Consider the following 20,077-nt stretch of genomic DNA (forward strand, 5'->3'; position numbering starts at 1 on the left):
ATCAAAATTAAAAGAATGATTTGTTCACTGAAGCAAGTTCAAAAGCAGTAAAAAATGATTTTTTTCAAAGTCGTGAACAAAGATTACTGGTGTACAATTTAGTACATTCTTTCTACTTCAAAATTTGAGACATTTGTTTCAGTGTGTTACTTGCCGTTTTTTGTAATGAATTGTTAAATGTACTAGCAATTTCTGAGTGAAAACTGTTTCTACACCATTTTTTAAATCAGTGAGTTAAATGTGAAACATCCTGAGGATGACTAAAAGAAAAAAAAAAGAAAAATCTCCTAAGCTATGAACGGGCAACCTCCGAGCAATGAAATATTCCTCTGGAAAACAGCTGTGGGCCTGTTTTTGTTTGATGAAAAGCTGTCCTGTGTTCCAGGAATACAAGAACATTTCCAGCAGAGATCTATCTGTATGTTTTTCTGCCTATCTATGTTTGTTTGTTTGTTTATTTATCACCATGAGAATAAAAGACCAGGGACACACATGAGAGACACATGAGAGAGAGAGAGATTAGAAACCCACTTGTGCTTGTGTGAATACCTCAGCTTGATAATATCTTACCCTTACTGCATGTCGGACCAGTCTAAAGAAGAAAAACTGTCATTTCTAAACAGTACGTGGAGAACCGTTAGATTAGTGTGCTGGTGATGACATTTCTCATGAATGTGCAGATGTGTATCTGCTGCTCGCTGTGAGGAACCACTTTCTTTCTCAGATATTATCTTCATCCTCAGACAAATATGGCTGCTTTATTTGGTGTTAACAGTTCTAACTTGTAGAATCCACCTTTAAGTGTTTATGTAGAAATAAACACTGTACTGAACACTGTACTGAAGCAAAAATTATGTTTTTGCCTTTTCAACCTATGATGTCTTGTTCACATCCTGTTCACATTCCTTTGCTTTCTGTTGTAAGATCTTGGCTGTAATATAAAAGAGGAGCTGAAAGTCCAATAAAATAGTTCAGATTTATCTGTCAGATCCTTTTATGGTAATGATATATTATCTGCATGCAGGACATAAATTGGTCTGAACATGTTTAAAATTGTATTGCTTTGTGCAACAGGGGGAATGAATACTTGACCTTCTGTTTCCACACGATAGCCCAGAGGAACATGTTTTTGCTCAGAGAGGCTTCTCGGTTATGTTTCACGTACTTATATCAACTTTGTCTCAGATGTTTCTCCTAGAATTCCTTCTCATGAGATCTTGGAAAATTGAATGAAAAATATCTGACTTTTGATTATACACTATCTCTAAATTTCATTTTATTACTGTCTAGTAGAAACAAAGGGATCACCAACGCTGACAGCTGACAGAGTACAGTACATACAGGTGCATCTCAATAAATTAGAATGTCGTGGAAAAGTTCATTTATTTCAGTAATTCAACTCAAATTGTGAAACTCGTGTATTAAATAAATTCAATGCACACAGACTGAAGTAGTTTAAGTCTTTGGTTCTTTTAATTGTGATGATTTTGGCTCACATTTAACAAAAACCCAATCTCGACAAATTAGAATATGGTGACATACCAATCAGCTAATCAACTCAAAACACCTGCAAAGCCTTCAAAATGGTCTCTCAGTTTGGTTCACTAGGCTACACAATCATGGGGAAGACTGCTGATCTGACAGTTGTCCAGAAGACAATCATTGACACCCTTCACAAGGAGGGTAAGCCACAAACATTCATTGCCAAAGAAGCTGGCTGTTCACAGAGTGCTGTATCCAAGCATGTTAACAGAAAGTTGAGTGGAAGGAAAAAGTGTGGAAGAAAAAGATGCACAACCAACCGAGAGAACCACAGCCTTATGAGGATTGTCAAGCAAAATCGATTCAAGAATTTGGGTGAACTTCACAAGGAATGGACCGAGGCTGGGGTCAAGGCATCAAGAGCCACCACACACAGACGTGTCAAGGAATTTGGCTACAGTTGTCGTATTCCTCTTGTTAAGTCACTCCTGAACCACAGACAACGTCAGAGGCATCTTACCTGGGCTAAAGAGAAGAAGAACTGGACTGTTGCCCAGTGGTCCAAAGTCCTCTTTTCAGATGAGAGCAAGTTTTGTATTTCATTTGGAAACCAAGGTCCTAGAGTCTGGAGGAAGGGTGGAGAAGCTCATAGCCCAAGTTGCTTGAAGTCCAGTGTTAAGTTTCCACAGTCTGTGATGATTTGGGGTGCAATGTCATCTGCTGGTGTTGGTCCATTGTGTTTTTTGAAAACCAAAGTCACTGCACCCGTTTACCAAGAAATTTTGGAGCACTTCATGCTTCCTTCTGCTGACCAGCTTTTTAAAGATGCTGATTTCATTTTCCAGCAGGATTTGGCACCTGCCCACACTGCCAAAAGCACCAAAAGTTGGTTAAATGACCATGGTGTTGGTGTGCTTGACTGGCCAGCAAACTCACCAGACCTGAACCCCATAGAGAATCTATAGGGTATTGTCAAGAGGAAAATGAGAAACAAGAGACCAAAAAATGCAGATGAGCTGAAGGCCACTGTCAAAGAAACCTGGGCTTCCATACCACCTCAGCAGTGCCACAAACTGATCACCTCCATGCCACGCCGAATTGAGGCAGTAATTAAAGCAAAAGGAGCCCCTACCAAGTATTGAGTACATATACAGTAAATGAACATACTTTCCAGAAGGCCAACAATTCACTAAAAATTTGTTTTTTTTATTGGTCTTATGAAGTATTCTAATTTGTTGTTAAACGTGAGCCAAAATCATCACAATTAAAAGAACCAAAGACTTAAACTACTTCAGTCTGTGTGCATTGAATTTATTTAATGCACGAGTTTCACAATTTGAGTTGAATTACTGAAATAAATGAACTTTTCCACGACATTTTAATTTATTGAGCTGCACCTATAATTTCTCAGACTTTTTAAGATCCAACAAATTCCGATTCAACATGTTAAATCAACGAAAACAAGCACCGAATAACGGCATCAGATGCAAACAGGGGTAACACACTGATCAGACAAACCCCAACAAATGTGTCTGTTGCCTTTGTCGGCATTTGCTGGTGAGGTGTGAATTGGCCTTTAAAGAGAAAGTTAGTTGTCTGGGGTGTTGGGAGACAGCCAGAGACCTCCATATACACAAGCAAGAGCTGCCATGGCTGTGACCAGGCATTTAAAACAACTTGGTTTATAGAAGATCATCAAGCATAAAGCGCTTCCTCTTTCCTGTGAAAACAAACCAAAACCAAACAAACACATTCTTGTCCTCTCATCCTTGCTTTCTCCTCTCCTGTTATCAGTGTGACAGAAGATCTGGGAAAGATATTTAAATCCCAAATTTGCAGGGATTGCCTTACAAACCCTTAGAACTCCACGTCATCTAAAATGTCTGTCACACAATATTTTTTTTGTCCTACAGTAAACCCTGATTTCACTGGAAGCCTCACCACACACAAACCCTCTGAATAATTTAAAACTTTCCAAATAATTTGTCATCCCAATGTTTTATTTTCACACAGCATCTCAAACTCACATATAGGAAAAACTCCTCTTGAGAAAAGCTCTTATTGTGTAATAAAGGTAAACACCAAAAAGTGAAGCATTATTTCAGGGCTGAATTTAGGCATTACAAATGCTGTCCTGCAAATCTTGAAACTTTTAAAATTAAGTTTAAGTTCTTGGAATGATGGAAAAAGACAGAAGAGGACATACTGTATAAAAAGTCATATCATGTTCATCACAATGAATCTGAACCATGACTTGGCAGTTAACGCTCTTTCTTTTTCATGATTATTTGGCTGATGCAAGTTTGAATCAGTCTGTCATTTGCGGATCCTGTTCCTGCCTCTTCTCTCCATCACGTCCTGTTATTCTCTATCCATTTCATAATACCTTGAGAAAACTATCCATTAGCAGTGCCATTTACATCAGTGCTCAACTGCTGCAGAAAAACCGGGAAATCACAGCTTTTTGAGCACATCGTCTGAGCCACGAATGCCATGTGACTAATTACTCTGCTAAAAAATGTTATTGTGACAACACTGATTGATTCAAGACACAAGACTGCATACAGTCCCAAACCCTTCACTAGAGCTGCTGTCAGCAGCAAAACATCTATTTCATGAGTTCGGCTGCTCATCCAGTCCTGATGGTGGTAAAAGAACTTGGCTCACTGTCCTCAGTGGAGGCTTGAACCCGAGTTCACCCGCCCATTGCAGTATTACCCATAGAGAGGGAGAAAAACAGAAATAGAGGAGGAGATGGGGAGGTGGAGGGATGCTAGAAGAATTGATGCTGGGACAGTGCTGCTTATATAGGCTCCTAATGATGGTTGACAGGACTGAATGAATAGGCTACTCCCGAACCTACGTTTGGAATGTCATAATATGAAACATAATGTTGATTGCAAAAAATTATCCAGAAAAGTCAGAAAAGAGTACTATTTTGAATGGTCTTCTACGGACCCCTACGCTCTATGAAGTCTGAAGTCTGTTTCATATCGGGTTTGTAAGCAACTAAACTCAGATGCATTATGTCTACTGTAAAGCCAAGTAGACTTGTGTTTTAACTGCAGAAATAATGACCATACTGAAATAAAAACACACAGATCTCTATAACACAATCTAGCACACCGTTCCTTTCCTTGATTACTAATTTTCCCACTTTGTCTTTTTTCACACGTCTCCCCTCCTCTGTATTTCCATGCCTAATATCAGCACTGATTAATTATAATTAAAGCACTAAGGACGTAATAATTTAACCTGAGGGGTCATTATTAGCAGCAGACAGGAAGGTTGTAATTATCTTGTCATTCTGATGATTTTTCTCTGTCTCTTTTCTCCAGGTGAGACGTTCTCTGAGACGTTCAGTCACACTGAGAAGTGTCAGACGTGTAGAGAGTGCACAGGTCTCATGCGCATGCAGACCCCCTGCACTGACTCCAACGACGCTGTGTGTGTGTGCAACTACGCCTACTTCATGAACGACCTGACGCACCAGTGCGAGCCTTGCACCGTGTGTCCACGCGGTCATGGTGTGATGGTACGCTGCGAGCACACCCATGACACGGTCTGTGAGGAGTGTCTGGACGACACCTACTCTGATCAGGAGAGCACGCTGGACCCCTGCCTGCCCTGCACCATCTGTGAGGAGGGAATAGAGATTCTCATGAGGAACTGCACGCCCTATGAAGATGCATGGTGTCACGGTGAGAGAATAATACTCCCTAGAATATCATGTGCAAACACAATCAAAATTGAAATCAAATAATAGCATAAAAAAATAAACAGAATAAAAAAATACCAAATTATATTAAAAAGGAAAAAAGAAAAAAAAGAAATATAGTTTAGTTTGTTACAAATATAAGAAAAATATAATTTTAAATATTTATTTTTATATATCTTTATATACTACATTTTTCATTTTACTTCTGCAGGGTTTTTCCTGCATATTTAAGTTGCACACAAAGTGTCTCACACACTTTCTAACAGCTAATTTCTTCCAGTCTCAGTCATAATGTTTGCTTTCTTCCATGTGTTTAAGGATCAGTCTGGGTCATTTCCGTATGTGTCTGCTTGTGGCCTTGCAGTTTAAAGGTCAAAGTGCAGATACTCTGTGCAAAGCCCTGTAGTTATAGAGGTCACAACAGTCCAGAAGGTCAAACCCAGTGACACATGCAAACATACATGTACACATACAAACCTCTGGGTTTCCAAGATGTATAAAAGCAGGCATGTGGATCACAGTGATTTTACAACAGGTAATAGATGTTCTTATACCTCCTTAAAAGAGAGAGAGAGAGAGAGAGAGAGAGAGAAACACTCTGTAAACCTCATCTGGCTTTATGGCTTTCATAAAAAGTCGGCGTTCCAAAATAAATAAATAAATAAAATAATGATTTTAAATAAATAAATAAAAAAAAGACTGTTGCAGTTCCATGTTTTGCCACTAGTTGTGCTACAATTGCAGATTTTTCTTTTTAAATTATTGATAATATTACTTTATCAGAATAAACAATAATATTATATAAAATAACATAATATAATAAAGTGTGACAATTGTGTAGACTCCATGTTGCAATATAGACACTACCAACAATAGAAAAAACTTCACACAATTACAAAATCACAAATCAGCTTGATCTACTATTAAAAAATTGCACTTATACAGGCACAAATCAATTTTTATACCTTATAGTTTACAGTGTGGAATAATATAATTATTTATTATAATAAAATATAATCAAAGTACTTTATTGTCCACTTTATTATCCACACTATCTGAGGAAGCCTGAAGGCCGAAATGCATCAGTGTGCAGAGTTTTAGGCATTTTTAATGTTTGTTGAGATGGCGAGACTTTTTTTGGACCAGAAGAAGTGCTTTGTTTTCTTCTTTTTCCTAATAGTTGTTTCAAACCCAACCAAAGAGCACCTTCTGGGATTATTTCATGAGGTTCTTGATCAGCAAGTAGCACTTCAAGATGTCTCCTATGATACTTTATTGTCCTTCATATTTCACAAACTAACTAAAACATGACCAGGTGAATGTTTGTTTCTATTAGAACTGTCGTTACCAAAGAGACACTGTGGCTGTGGCCAGCAAGTGAAATGATGGCCCTTTTTCTACCTCTTTAACACTCACGCTCAACTAAACACACAGAGAAAGCTCTGTTTTCATGGCTGGAGAGGGCATGTAATGTGGCGTGTCATTGCATTAGTGTGCTAGCGCTTGGGCGGTGGGACTGTCTGATGTCTGAAGCCTGGGGCTGTATGTGTGCGAGGGTCATTATGGCTGCTGCTGCTGACGAGGATTGGGTGGGCTGGATCTGTCAGTTTGGGGTTTAGTGTCAGCTCTGGCCCTTTGGTTCATGTGTGTGTCACACCCAGATTAACATCTGTCTCAGGTAATCTGATCACAAATGGACAATGCTAACTACAGGTGTAAATGGGGGACCAAACAGCTTTGTTGTTGGATCACTCAAACCACATTGAGAGGTAGCTGAAAAATGCATGTGATTGCATGGAATTTCTTGTGTAAATGCTAATGTGTCCTGATGCATCCCAGACAACAAAAAGGTAAAGTCTAAGTTTCCTGAATATTTTTCACACAGGCAAACTCAAACTTTGAGCAGTCCAGAACAGCAACTTCAAAAAACAGAGCAACGTTTAGAAAGAACAACAGCCACATAGTTAAAAGTCTTTACTTATGAACATACCAAATTGTGATTAATATCAAAGTAAGAATTAATATCAACAAAACACACACTGATCTACAAAGTGAATGTGTGCTAAAACAGTGTTTAAGGCATGTGACTTAAAGTGCTCTGATAATGTGTGCAGTTTAAGGAGATATCTCTGCAGATGGAACCTGTAAATCATAAAGCATCTGCAAGTGCTGTCAGTTACACACACACACACGTTCAGCTTCACTGCTCTCATGTGACTCTCATCAGCCTCTTTCCTGTGAGGAGAGGAGAAGAGACACAAATGACACCAAAATAGAAAAATGGGCAAAGAGCTGAAATGTGACGGCTAGTGTTGCGTTTCCGTTAACAGTGTTGGTAATTTATCAAATCAGTGTGTTTGCTAATAGTTTATTTTATTTAGTGTAATTGTATGTTCAAATTTAATGATGACTTTTTTAATTATTATTATTTTTTTTGTCTTTGCTTTTTGCCTACTTTCATTTAGAAAAAAATCAACAACGTTTGGGGTCAGTAAGATTTTGTTTTTGAAAGAAATCTCAAAATTTACTCAGCAAGGACACATTAAATTGATCAAAAGTGACAAAACATTTGTAATGGTGTTATTAACTGTTCTTTGACATCCTGAAAAAATGTATCACACTTTCCACAAACATATTAAGCAGCACAACTGTTTTCAATACTGATAATACTAAAGATGTTTTGTGAGCACCAAATCAGCATATTTGAATGATTTCTAAAGGAAAAAAATAATAAAAAAATCAGCTTTGCCATAACAGTAAAAGAATGTGAATGGTAGTGTGTATACTTTTAAAAAACTACTTTAAAAACTACTCGTAGTGTAGAAAACTATGCTACTTCTTTGTTTGACTGTTATTCAACTACTTTATTATTAGCTTGTATAATTGGAAGCTACAGTTTCAAAATACCTCCTCCAACACTGTCCTGAAGATAATATGATCATCCTTTTTTGTGTACGGTTACAGCACAGAGCAGCCTTGTTCTGGCCTGTCACACACACAGTCATAGAGGTCCTTGTGTATTTCTGTACAGATGACCACCCTCTGCGAGCACCACATTATCATCCTTAAAATGACCTTATATGTGACCTTTCCTGCCTCTCTCTCTCCATCTCGCTCGCTGTCTGTGTATCTCTGACCCTTTCATGTCTATCTCTCTGGTGGGTCAGTCATTTCTGTGCCCTTTGATGAGGGTGGCGCATTAAAAACAAGCTCTTTCATGAGAACGACCACTGTAGGAGTCAAAGGCACACATGCCTGAATGACCAGTCTCTCTCCACGCCGGTGGTCCATGATTCATTTCCTGCAGCACATACGGACTTAAGTGGCATGTGTCTGTGTGTGTGACAGAAAGAGAGAGATGTGCTGAGCTCTTTCCTTTGTTGGATCAATAAGGCCGCTGGAGTTTCTTACTCTCGGGTTTCAATCTGTGACCTCTATCGCAGCTACTGCATCACACACACACACACAGATACATATCAGAGTGTGTGAGTGGAGTGGGGTGACAGCAAAATTTCTCCTCTCCTCCCGAAGAATTGCGTAACTCCACTCATTTCCCACTCCAAGCATTATTGTTTTGTCACATCGTCACTCATTGCTCAGAAAACACTGTTCATCTTTGATATGACTCGTTATGCACCAGTGTTATTTTAGTATTATGTATATACAATTTTATGCTTTTGCTTAAAGGTTTTAGTAATTCCATGTACTTTTGTCATTTTATTAGTTTTATTTTTTGATATTTTTATAGGCCTATGGATTTTTGAAATTTCATTTTAGTAATTTTAGTTCTTCGTAAACTTATTTCAGTTAGTAGCCCATGCGATATTTCTAACTTTCACTTAAAGTTTTTCATCAAATATTGATATTTTTTATTTCAGCAACATTCTAATTACTAAAAGAATTTTACTTTGAGTTAAAAATACTGATATGAATGGTTACGATTTATATAAACCCTCTATTTTCCATATTGGGGGAGTCAGATGGGTGTCCAGGGTGGCACTTGACACCCCTGACATCTGATTGGCCACACAAAATCAGTTTGATGACTGACATTTCATTTCACCTCTTGAGAAAAAAGTATTTGTTTTGTTCATTTATAAATGTTGAATGTTAAGAGAATATTAACATTGGTTGCAAGATACAGAAGAATAAGTTCAAGGGTGGTTGTACATTAAAAAAGAAGCGCACTATATTCGTCTCACATCACATTGTTAATGTACATAATGACTTCACCCTAGTCTGGAAGAGTGTGTGTATAGCCATTTTTCAATAATATATTTGACTTGTTGTGAATTGAATCAAGTCTACTGTATGCTTCATATAGAGAGATGTAAAAACATAATTGCTCTTTCTGTTGAAAAAAACTATCTGAAACTATCAACGCCCTTATTTTTATACTTGAAGCAAACTTCTGTGCTAGTAATACACGCAGTGCAATCACAGTAGCATGAGTAAATTTGGACCACATTTGCCACAATGAACTTATGTGAACTATCACTTCTATCTCTAATCAGCACAGACTGGGTTCCAGAATTAAATCAGTAAGGGTGATCTAGCCTTAACTCTTTCCCCAATGCGATTCATCTGCGATTTTGAACGCGATATTGCATAGCTTGTCAGTGAACTACGGCTCTGTTTAGTAAATGCCGCTCCATCTGAGAGCAGGTGATGGCAATTTAATGGCAACTACGGAACCGGCTTTACTGATGAGATGCGCGTGACAATCGCATGCGATTAATTGCACAGCCCTAATATCAATCATTGCAATTTCAAAAGTGAATCCCACGTTTATATGCAGATTAATTTGCAGTGTGTTGCCTCTGGTCCTTATAGCAGCATGAAAAACTATTTTAATTTATTAAAATTCTGAATGGATAAAACAGCCTAGAAAGCACACAAAGAGCCTTCTCCCTTAATAACCACTAAAATCTGTCACTTATTTGACAGATATCTCACACAGTTCCCTTATAATCAACCAAGCTCTCTGCACTACACAATGAATCTCTTATATCGTGTCTACACTTTGTAATAATGAAAGGAGTGTGTAAAACTCTGCATTAAACAAAAAACTCTGGCGTTTTGAGCCATATGGATTCTGACTTAAATGCATCTAATTGTTCAAGAAATCCAGAGATATGTCTGTGATTGGCAACATAGCTCAACGCTTCCAAAAACACATCGTAAATAGAAACCTCTGATGCTCTCCAGAGTACAAACACAAATACGCACTGAAGGTGCTCTACACATGCTAGCCAGATGAAACTTTTTTTTTTTTGATCTTTTTTTTTTTTTCATATCAACACTATATATAGAGAAAAAAACTGTGCCCGAATGCAAAAAAAAACAAAAAAAAAAATCTTTGGAAAATAAATATCATATTTCTTACTGGAGATACATTTTACTCTCAGTTTTTAGTGGTTGTTTGAATTGAGACAAATCTACTATTATTTTAATCTCCAATCTGTTATTTAAGAGATTAGAAAGTTCTTTAATGCCTAGCTTATGTCAACATGGAATGAGACTTATGGGTAGTAATGTTTATATGGCGACCAGAATGCATACTCAGCGTTGTTCTCATTAAATAAAACAAAAACTATATGAAAACATTTTTTATTAACTAAAATAAAAATAAAAACTAAATTACCTGGGAAAAAACAAATTAAACAAAAATACAGTTTCATAACTGGGACTAAAATAAAATACAAATCAATTTTACTTGGCATATTATAAAACTAGAGTTAACTATGGTAAAATGAAAACTAACAAAACTGAAAAGACAAATTTAAAATAAAATGTAAATTAAGTCTAAATAAAATTTTTTAACGATAACAAAAACACAAACATGTATCGATAAACAAATAGCCTCAATTTTTTAAGAATGTCTCTATTTATATATATTTTAAATAACAAATCCTTAAGACAGATTAATAAGTGTGTGCGCGCGTACGCGTATGCCTCCTGCTAGTGTAATTACTGCAGCTAATCAGAGCACTTAACAGCAAAGCTTCTGTTCATTTAGCCATCCATCCGTTCACACACACACACACACACCCACACACCCATCAGGCTCTTATCGTTCCCCCTCCTGTCTATCACACACTCCCCCCCCCCACACACACACATACACAGGGAGAGAATAAGCATTGCTGTGTGTGTGACAGTCTTTCGAGAGTGTTTTCTGTTAGATAAAGAGAGCCATTATAACAAACTTGAAAAGGGTTGCCAGATAAGCATTAAAATCCCTTCCAAAAAACAGCACCGTGAGAGGAGGAAAATAAAGACTCCTCATTAAATAAGGCATCCAGCTGAGGGTTAACAAGCACTTCACACTTGGCACCTCGTCTCGAAAACGCCCACTTGAGAAGAAAAATGTTTAAAGTAAAAAGAGAAGAATTTGAAATTGTTAACCTTTGGCTTGGGTGAGTTTTACAGTTTTCATCCAAAAAAGAAAAACCTCGTTTTCACTCAGGTTTCAAGCTCAGTCAGGCTGAAAACACATCCACATATCACAATTTCACGTACTCTGTTTTCAATCAGAGAGATAGAGAAAGAAAAAGAGAGAGCACTTTCAGAAATCGTTTAACTTTTAGTGCATACTCGTTCAGAAAACAAATGAATGTTTCCTTCAAGAAAGAGGGAGGAGACGGGCTGGGAGAGGTCTTGAGAAGAAGCTACTGAGGGAGAGACAGCAAGTGAAAGAGACTGATAAAGAAAAGAAAGAGGGCTGCTGCACATCTTTAGATGCCCACAAGTTTGAAAGGTGTGCCGAAGATAAGAAGACTGTGTCTGTGCGTCTGCAAACCAATCCAGAAAACAATGTTCTTTAATTAACTGTTAAACAGCTCATAACTAAGTCACTTTCATTATGACTTTAATATTCAAACATGACTCATATTTTACAGACACTTCATAGACTATAAAATGAAACAAAAACAACAAGCTAGTAGCTGTGGAACAGAGTAGCTGGTTTCTAGCTGGTTCACACCAAGGACGATAACTATAATGATAACAATAACTATCAAGTTTTAACAATAGACCGAGACCTTCTTCAGGTTTGACGTCATACTGAATATAAAGGGGTCATGAACTGCCTTTGTTTTTTTTTATTTTGTACTATTCTCTGAGGTCCACTTATAAAGTTATCAAGATTTTTATGTCAAAAAACATAATTTAGAAGCCCTCTGCTATGATTGGCTAATAGTTGTGTATGTTTGACAGCCTACATTCTTCACAGATGGATGCTGCTGTGATTTAGGTTAAAAATGCACAAATACTCAAATGATCTGCAATAACAGACAAAGCAAAAGTTACCATGTAATAAAAGCAGTTACTCACTCTTGGGTTGTGACATTACTGTCGGATCCAATATAGTCGGTACAGCATCATCTTTTAATATTAATCTTTCTGAAAATCCTGTGTAGAATGTGCCTTGTTTGTAAATGAGTCCGCGGTAGAATAAAGTGAACAAAGGACCAAGCTTTTACTGAAGTGGTCTGGAACCTCATTAAAAATAAAGTTCGTCAAATAGAATGTATCATTTGGTTTCTGAGTAGAGCTTTGTTTGCCGCTCTTGTCATTTACCTACTACATGCCTGAATCGGTGGGTGGGGCTAAACAGGCAGTGATGTAGAAGCAGGTGTTGATCTTCTTCTGTGGAGGCGGTGTTTATCCACACTATCGTAGAGTTACACATTCCACAAGCTGTCATTTTGCAGACTGTCTTCAATATAAGCTGTTTTTAGACTAACAACAAAGTTTTAAGTTTTGAAACCTACAGGATATTTTTATAGTAATGACCTCTTATACGTCAAAAGATGAAGGGAATTGATTTCTCAGTTCATGACCCCTTTAATGCAGATGAAAACAAGGCTGCGAGGGATAGACTTGCAGTCTTTACACTGTATGAAGTTCCTAGATCATGTAATTTTCACCACTTTTAAAAATGTTTTATATAGTTTTGTGCACTGAAAGTTTTTTGGAAAGACGTTTTGTGAGCCAAACGATCGGTATGTTGTTAAACAACAGTACAATCCATTGAAAGCACTGCATTTTTATTCCTGTGTGCTAATGGGAAGTCCACACCACACCTATAACGATATCGCTAGAATCACTTTTAAAATGATTTTTGGCTTTAGAACATACTGTGGTGAGATCAAAGGCGAGATTAACAGCAGTTTCCAAATCATAAATGTTTCGTCCATGTTAATCAAGAGCGCTGGTTCTTAAACGGAACCTTCAACTTTATTTCCTTCTTTAGCAGGAGCTACTAGTAAATCAAACCAAAGGTCTTGCAAAAAGTTTCTCTGTTTCAGCACTGCTCAATCAGTCACGCATATGGCCGCTCTGGAATAGTTCAGATGAGAATGAGAATGTTTAAGACAGTCATGGCAACGTGAAGACCTCCTGTTGAGCCAGATCGAACCCTGTCACCACCAATTTTACAGCCATGAAAGATATGAACCATAACAATCTCCACTCGATTCTGGACTCTTTTCTTGAGTTCAACAGTAAAACAAAGGAAAGTTGTGTGTGTGTGTGTATAAGTGCAACAGTTGGGTTCTATAACTAAAAGTCATTTATTTCCTCCATAGAGATATTTATTTTGCTTTCTATTAAAACTTACTGAATTTATGACTTAAAGTCAATAGATTTATATTGCACCATCATTTGCAAAGCTCCACTGGATGAGTAATGTATTATTAATAGTTTTAAGTACTTCGATTTAAACCAAAAGTTTGTAATGTGATTAATCTCAGAGCTGGTTCATTTGGGTTTTAATGATTATAGAGAAAATGAATAGGAAAATACTTCCGGCACAAAGGCCTCTAAAAAAGTGGATGGCCACTGTTGTGCTCTATTGGGAGCTGGAAGGAGTTTATGGGGGTTGCCTTTGTATAAATTATGCATCAAATCAATAGAGAGAGGAAGAAAGATAAAAAGACAAATAGTGCCTTTAGTGGGTGAAAAAGGCTATATATCATATAACACCATCCAGACAGCCATTGGTCAATTTCACAGCCTCTACTAAGGGTCTCATTAGGTTCAGTTCAATACCCAATTTGCATTTTAAATGACATAAATATTGTGAATTCTATTTGTATGTAACAGCAGATTGCAGAAGTTTTCACCATCAGTTTGCATCTATGTCCAGTCATTCAGAGCTAATGCATGTGTGCCTGTCTTTTTCTTTTCTAGATCCTTTGAGTCCTACGTATCCCGCTTCCACTAGTGATTCCAGTTCGTTTGTAACTGATCCGAACCGTTTGTGGAGCCCCAACCCCGGAGGGGACGCCACCACACCCAAACCCAGCTCCCCTCATTTCATTGGCAGAGGGCTAAACGAGAACCTGATTCCCATCTACTGCCCCATCCTTGCAGCGGTCGTAGTCGGCCTCCTGGCTTACATCATCTTCAAGAGGTGAGTGATAGAGATGAAAAAACTGAAATTAAAGACGTAAGAACAGATTGAAATGATTAAGTACAGTCATAGGTGGTGAATAATTGAGGCCTGGTATTAATTTGTACTTTTTAGATGAACCCTCATGCTGTTCCAGCCATTTTGACCTGGAGAGGATATTCTTTTTCCTGAAAATATTAGTTAATGTTATCACATTGTGCTGAAATTTAGTGACTATACTCACACAGGGCATAACAACTTCACCCCCCAAATTGGATAATTTTCATAGTTTTTTTGGGGATTTCCCCCCCACCATGTTACACTTCTAGTGTTCCCAGTGAAAAATAACCAGCCTACAAAAACGCTTAAAATCTGTCATTTTGCTACATTATCACCAAATCTTGGATTCAGTCTTTTTGTCAACTTTTTTTTTTTTTTTTGCATTTCTCTTCGGAACCTCAGTTTTTGTGTGAATATTGACACAATTGTCCACAAATAATGCCTTTTTCATAAAAAATGGAGGTGTATAAGCTCGGATCAATGTTGCAAAAAAAATACAAAACCTGTTCTAATTGAAAGAAAACAAGCTGACAAAAAGATTGAATGCAAGATTTGGTGATAATATAGCATAATGAGAAATTTACAACCAATTTTTACAAGGTCCTTAAAGCCTTTATGTATAATGCATTATAAAAGTAGTTTTAATGCATCAATTATGCCTTGCAATGCACCTTATAATCTCATGAATAATTGTAACCATAGTTAATACATTATAACGCTTATACTATGCATTCTGAATTAAGTTATACTCATTTACGACAAGATATAATGTATTACAATGCACATTATGAATAATTATAATGCATTATACCCTTTAATAACCCTTTATAATGCATTATACATAAAGGCTTTAAGTAAAGTGTTACCAGCCGTCATTTTCGACTGGGAACACCAAATCAGGTAAAGGATTTTCAGCATAGCACAAGGGTTGTCATTTTTAGATGATTGTTGAAGCTAATTATGTTTAATAATTGCTTTATTATGTTACTGTATGTGATATGTTATTTATATTAACTTAATCACACACAAACTATAAATTAAATTAAATTATTGAAATAAATCGAATTAAATTACACTGAGAAAAAATATTTAGGCATATTACAGAAAGACCACTGTGCAAATATGTGTGTTTGTTGTTGAAATTGAAAGGTGCTGATGCTTTCCTCTCACTCATTATATTAATTTGTACTGTACATGTGCATCTGTGCCTTCCAGGTGGAACAGCTGCAAGCAGAATAAACAGGCAGCTAATAATCGCGCAGCCACAGCCAATCAGACACCATCTCCAGAGGGAGAGAAGCTGCACAGTGACAGCGGCATCTCAGTGGACAGCCAGAGTCTGCAGGAGCAGCAAGCGCAGACACAGACGCAGGCGCAGGCGCAGGCCCACACACAGCTGCATGCAGCAGAGCAGATTGGTAAGATCACGAGCTAAAGACAGGACTTGAAGAGGATTATTGTCATTTCTGTACCAGTCTAAATAACGGAAAGTTAAGTTTCAAACACATTGACTCAAGCTATTGGTTGAGCCAATGTCGCTTTGTACTGTGTATTTTACAAATATACTCCCATACTTCTCACTTCTCTTGTGTGTATCTTTAGTATCTCTCTCTCCCTGTCTCATTTCTCCATTCGCTCTCATATCTTTTTTTTACGTTCCACTATCTTATACACTTGGCTTTTCCATGTAAGGCTGGGTATGGATGACACAGTTGACACGTTTATCATTCAGATCTTAAAAGGAACACACAAGTCGAGAACTGCATAGATATACACACACAAACCCTGAAAATAAACCCAAGAAGTACTTTCATACATTCTAGGGAAATCTCTAAATCGCTTGTGTGCTGTTCAATAATATTTAAAAGACCACAAGACGGCGGCGATTATAGTCCACTAGTTCCCTCGCACAAGACTGGTGCCATTTGGACGAGACAGGGAGGGATTATAGCTCAACAATAAAGTGGCCATGTTGATTTAACCTGCCGCAAAGTGCAGGGAAGGATGTCAAACATCTTAACTGGGGACAAACGGTCTCGGTTGGAAGAGCATTAAATGTTTGCATATCACTTCATGAAATTGATTCAGCACAAAAAACAAACAAACAAAAAAGCATTTAAAGGTCCAGTGTAACTTTTGCACCACTAGTGGATCCAAAAGGAACTGCAGATAATAACAATTTTTGCAAAACGGTTTTCCCAAACACTGTATTCAACTTGCCTTGTTCAGAGATGAAAAAGATAAAGGCAAAGAAAAGCAATGCAAGAGCATAAAATGTCTAAAACGATGTGCTATATGTTGTCTTTAACTAATCAGAAAAAACCTTTAAAATTAAAATAAACCTTCCAGAATGAAAATTTCATGATAGTTTACTCATGTCATCCAAGATGCTCATGTCTTTCTCTCTTCAGTCGAAAAGAAAGTAAGGTTTTTGAGCAAAACATTCCAGGATTTTTCTTCATATAGTGGACTTAAATGGGGATCAATGGGTTGAAGGTCCTAATTGCAGTTTCAGTGCAGCTTCAAATGGCTCTGCATGATCCCAGCTGAGAAATAAGGGTCTTATCTAGCGAAACGATCGTTCATTTTCTTAAAAAAAATAAAAAAAATAATAATAAAATAAATAAATAATAATATATACATTTTTTAACAGGGGCGCTGCTATGCTTTCTGGGCCCCCTGAACAACATATTGACTCGGGCCCTGGTTTTTAACCACAAATGCTCAACTTCATGCATTACGTAATCACGTTGGAAAAAAAAAGTATATTCCTTTTCCTTTTTTTTTTTTTTTTTTTAAAGACACATCATTTCACTAGATAAGAGCCTTATTCCTCGGCTGAGATCGCATAGAGCCCTTTGAAGCTGCACTGAAACTACAGTTTGGACCTTCAACCCATTGATCACCATTGAAGTCCACTATATGGAGAAAAATCCCAGAATGTTTTCCTCAAAATCCTTAATTCCTTTTCGACTGAAGACAGAAAGACATGAACATCTTGGATGACATGGGGGTGAGTAAATTATTAAGAAATTTTTATTCTAGAAGTGAACTAATTCTTTAACTGGTGCTTTTGAGGAAGAATTAATCACTGTTTTTTCTTTGTGACTAAGGCCTGCAAATATCACAGAACAGAGAAATGAAAGATCATAATAAGGGCATCAGTATAGTCTGTTTACAAAGAGAGGTTAGTACATTGAACAGTTTATTAAATATTAAAATGTCAAATATCTAATGTTCCACACAACTGTGTGTGTGTGTGTGTGTGTATGTGTGTGTGTGTGAGAGAGAGAGAGAGGGAGAAAGAGAGAAAGTACTGGCCTGAGTGAATCACTACGGATAAAAGCACCTTCTTAATGAATAAATAAGTAGCAGCATTTTAATTTGCATTTATTGAAGATGGTTCTGTGAGCCAAGGGCATTATGTTAACTTGTCATACATACATCAGTCCGCTTCGCAAGAAAAAAAGAAAGAAAAAGAAAGCAAGAAGGACATCAGCCAACAAACATTTATGAAAGAGATGATCAGAATACTGAGTTCAGACCCGATTTAGACGAGGGAGAAAAAGACAGTCTTGGGTTTTGGAGATGAGACTTACGACGTTCTTGAGAGGGTGCAGCAGTGCATCATGGGAGCTGGATGGTGAATAGTGATGGGTTTGGGGGGAGGAGATGCAACCTTTGCAAAGAAAGAGAAAACAAAAACAAGAGTGTCAGGAATGTGAAGCAGACCATTGAAACACCACCATCACAGAGGCCCAGGATACAACAAAAAAACATCCAAGTCACATTTGCATTGAGATAATCATGAGATTGTTTACATTTAAGCATGTCCACCCAAAGTTCTCATTACCGTGTCAAATCTGACCATTTTACTTTTAAGATTTATTATTATTATTATTTATTACTGTATCATAATGTAAGTATTTACTAGAATACAATGGTAAATGCAGTAAAACACACAAACGCACACACATACTTATATCAGCATAATGAGTATTATTTAAATAATATATATACATATATTTTTTTCCCCCCTCACACACCAGTAATGGAAATGGGGTGCTTAAGGGGATAGTTTACCTCATAATACAAATTCTGTCATCATTTACTCACAGTCACATTACTCTAAACTTGTATTACTTTCTTCTGTGAAAGAAAGTATTTCTCAAAGTATTTTGAGACATGTCCAAGTGAGTTTTTATTTTTTCATAAAATGAAAGTCAGTGGTAACCAAAACTGTTTGGAATGAAACAAGGGTGAATAAATAGATTTTCTTTTTTATTTCCTCTTTTCATTTTGGGGTGAAATAAGGCCTCGGCATGTTCTTGATAAGTTTCTGAGATTCATCCACATGCCTTTTAGTTTATTTCTATGTAATTTATCTTCTCATCAACATTTGTTTGCTCCCTTTCTCTTCACTGTCTGCTTTGAGTCCCTCAGGACCACAGTGACAAATTCTGTCAGTCTAAACACACACATATTCACACATGCATTCACACACATAATGCAACAATGTCAGCCAGAACAGGTGTGATTTTTCCATCAGATTTTTTTTCTGGCAATCCCTCCATTATTTCTCGTTTATGGCTACTGTAAACACACAGGCACCAGTTGTAAACAAGTTGTCTTTCTGTCTATAGCTTCAGTCTTCAGTGCCCACACTTAGTGATCAATGTTTTGCGTTTGGATCTTCCATTACAGCACCTGTCTCCTAATTCAGTACATAATAAACATTTGTTTTTATTTTATCATTTTAATTGATGTATTAGTGCACTTTTGAATACAATTAACTATGGGGTTTAAAATGACCCAATTTAAAAGCTTTTAGAAGGTTTAAGAAACCACCGCCTCTTTAGCTAATGAAACATCAATGTCAGTTTCATCTTGTATAGCCAGACTTTTGTCTAATGGCATCAAGTCCCCATTGCATCTTATTTTGGCCAAGAACAGTCTAAGGGTCTGTCTGAATGCATACATTTTAGTTTTTACATGTCATTTAGGGATAGGATTATCTAAAATATATCTAAAAACTTGCCGGAAATGAAATAGAATCAGATTGAAGCTGCAGATTTTTGGATAGCAGTTTCTAGTTTTGTGTGCAAAACGCTTAAGATGGTCAGTGAGCATGGGCAGTCTGTTTAAGTCTGGAGAAATATGCACTGGCCAGACAGTCTGACAGTAAGACTGGCTCATTAGGAGCTGTTGTATAACAAATCGCAGGACGACTTTAGACCTACTGGTGCGTCAGTGCCTGCATTTTTTGATCTACCAACAAGCTGCTAATAAGCATCAGCTACAAATGTTTGCCGCTGCTTCTACAGAATCATTAAAACGTTCAGACGACCCACATGGTGTATTCAGAAATGTGCAGATGTATTTTTTAGCTAATAGGGCGAACTTGTTAAAGCACCCAAGAG

The 20,077-nt window shown here is 37.2% G+C and overlaps 1 protein-coding gene across 1 annotated transcript in view; it reads left to right on the forward strand.

Annotated features, from left to right (window-relative positions):
• ngfra (nerve growth factor receptor a (TNFR superfamily, member 16)) overlaps positions 1-20,077 on the forward strand; it is a 40,162-nt gene that overhangs the window by 11,957 nt on the left and 8,128 nt on the right. The window contains exons 3-5 of the mRNA XM_058769047.1: positions 4,821-5,183; positions 14,396-14,618; positions 15,873-16,075. Of these exons, the coding sequence (XP_058625030.1) occupies positions 4,821-5,183; positions 14,396-14,618; positions 15,873-16,075 (789 nt within the window). The remainder of the gene's footprint in view (positions 1-4,820; positions 5,184-14,395; positions 14,619-15,872; positions 16,076-20,077) is intronic.

This window comes from Onychostoma macrolepis, chromosome 03 (assembly GCF_012432095.1).
Source record: "Onychostoma macrolepis isolate SWU-2019 chromosome 03, ASM1243209v1, whole genome shotgun sequence".
In the NCBI taxonomy this organism is placed as follows: Eukaryota; Metazoa; Chordata; class Actinopteri; order Cypriniformes; family Cyprinidae; genus Onychostoma; species Onychostoma macrolepis.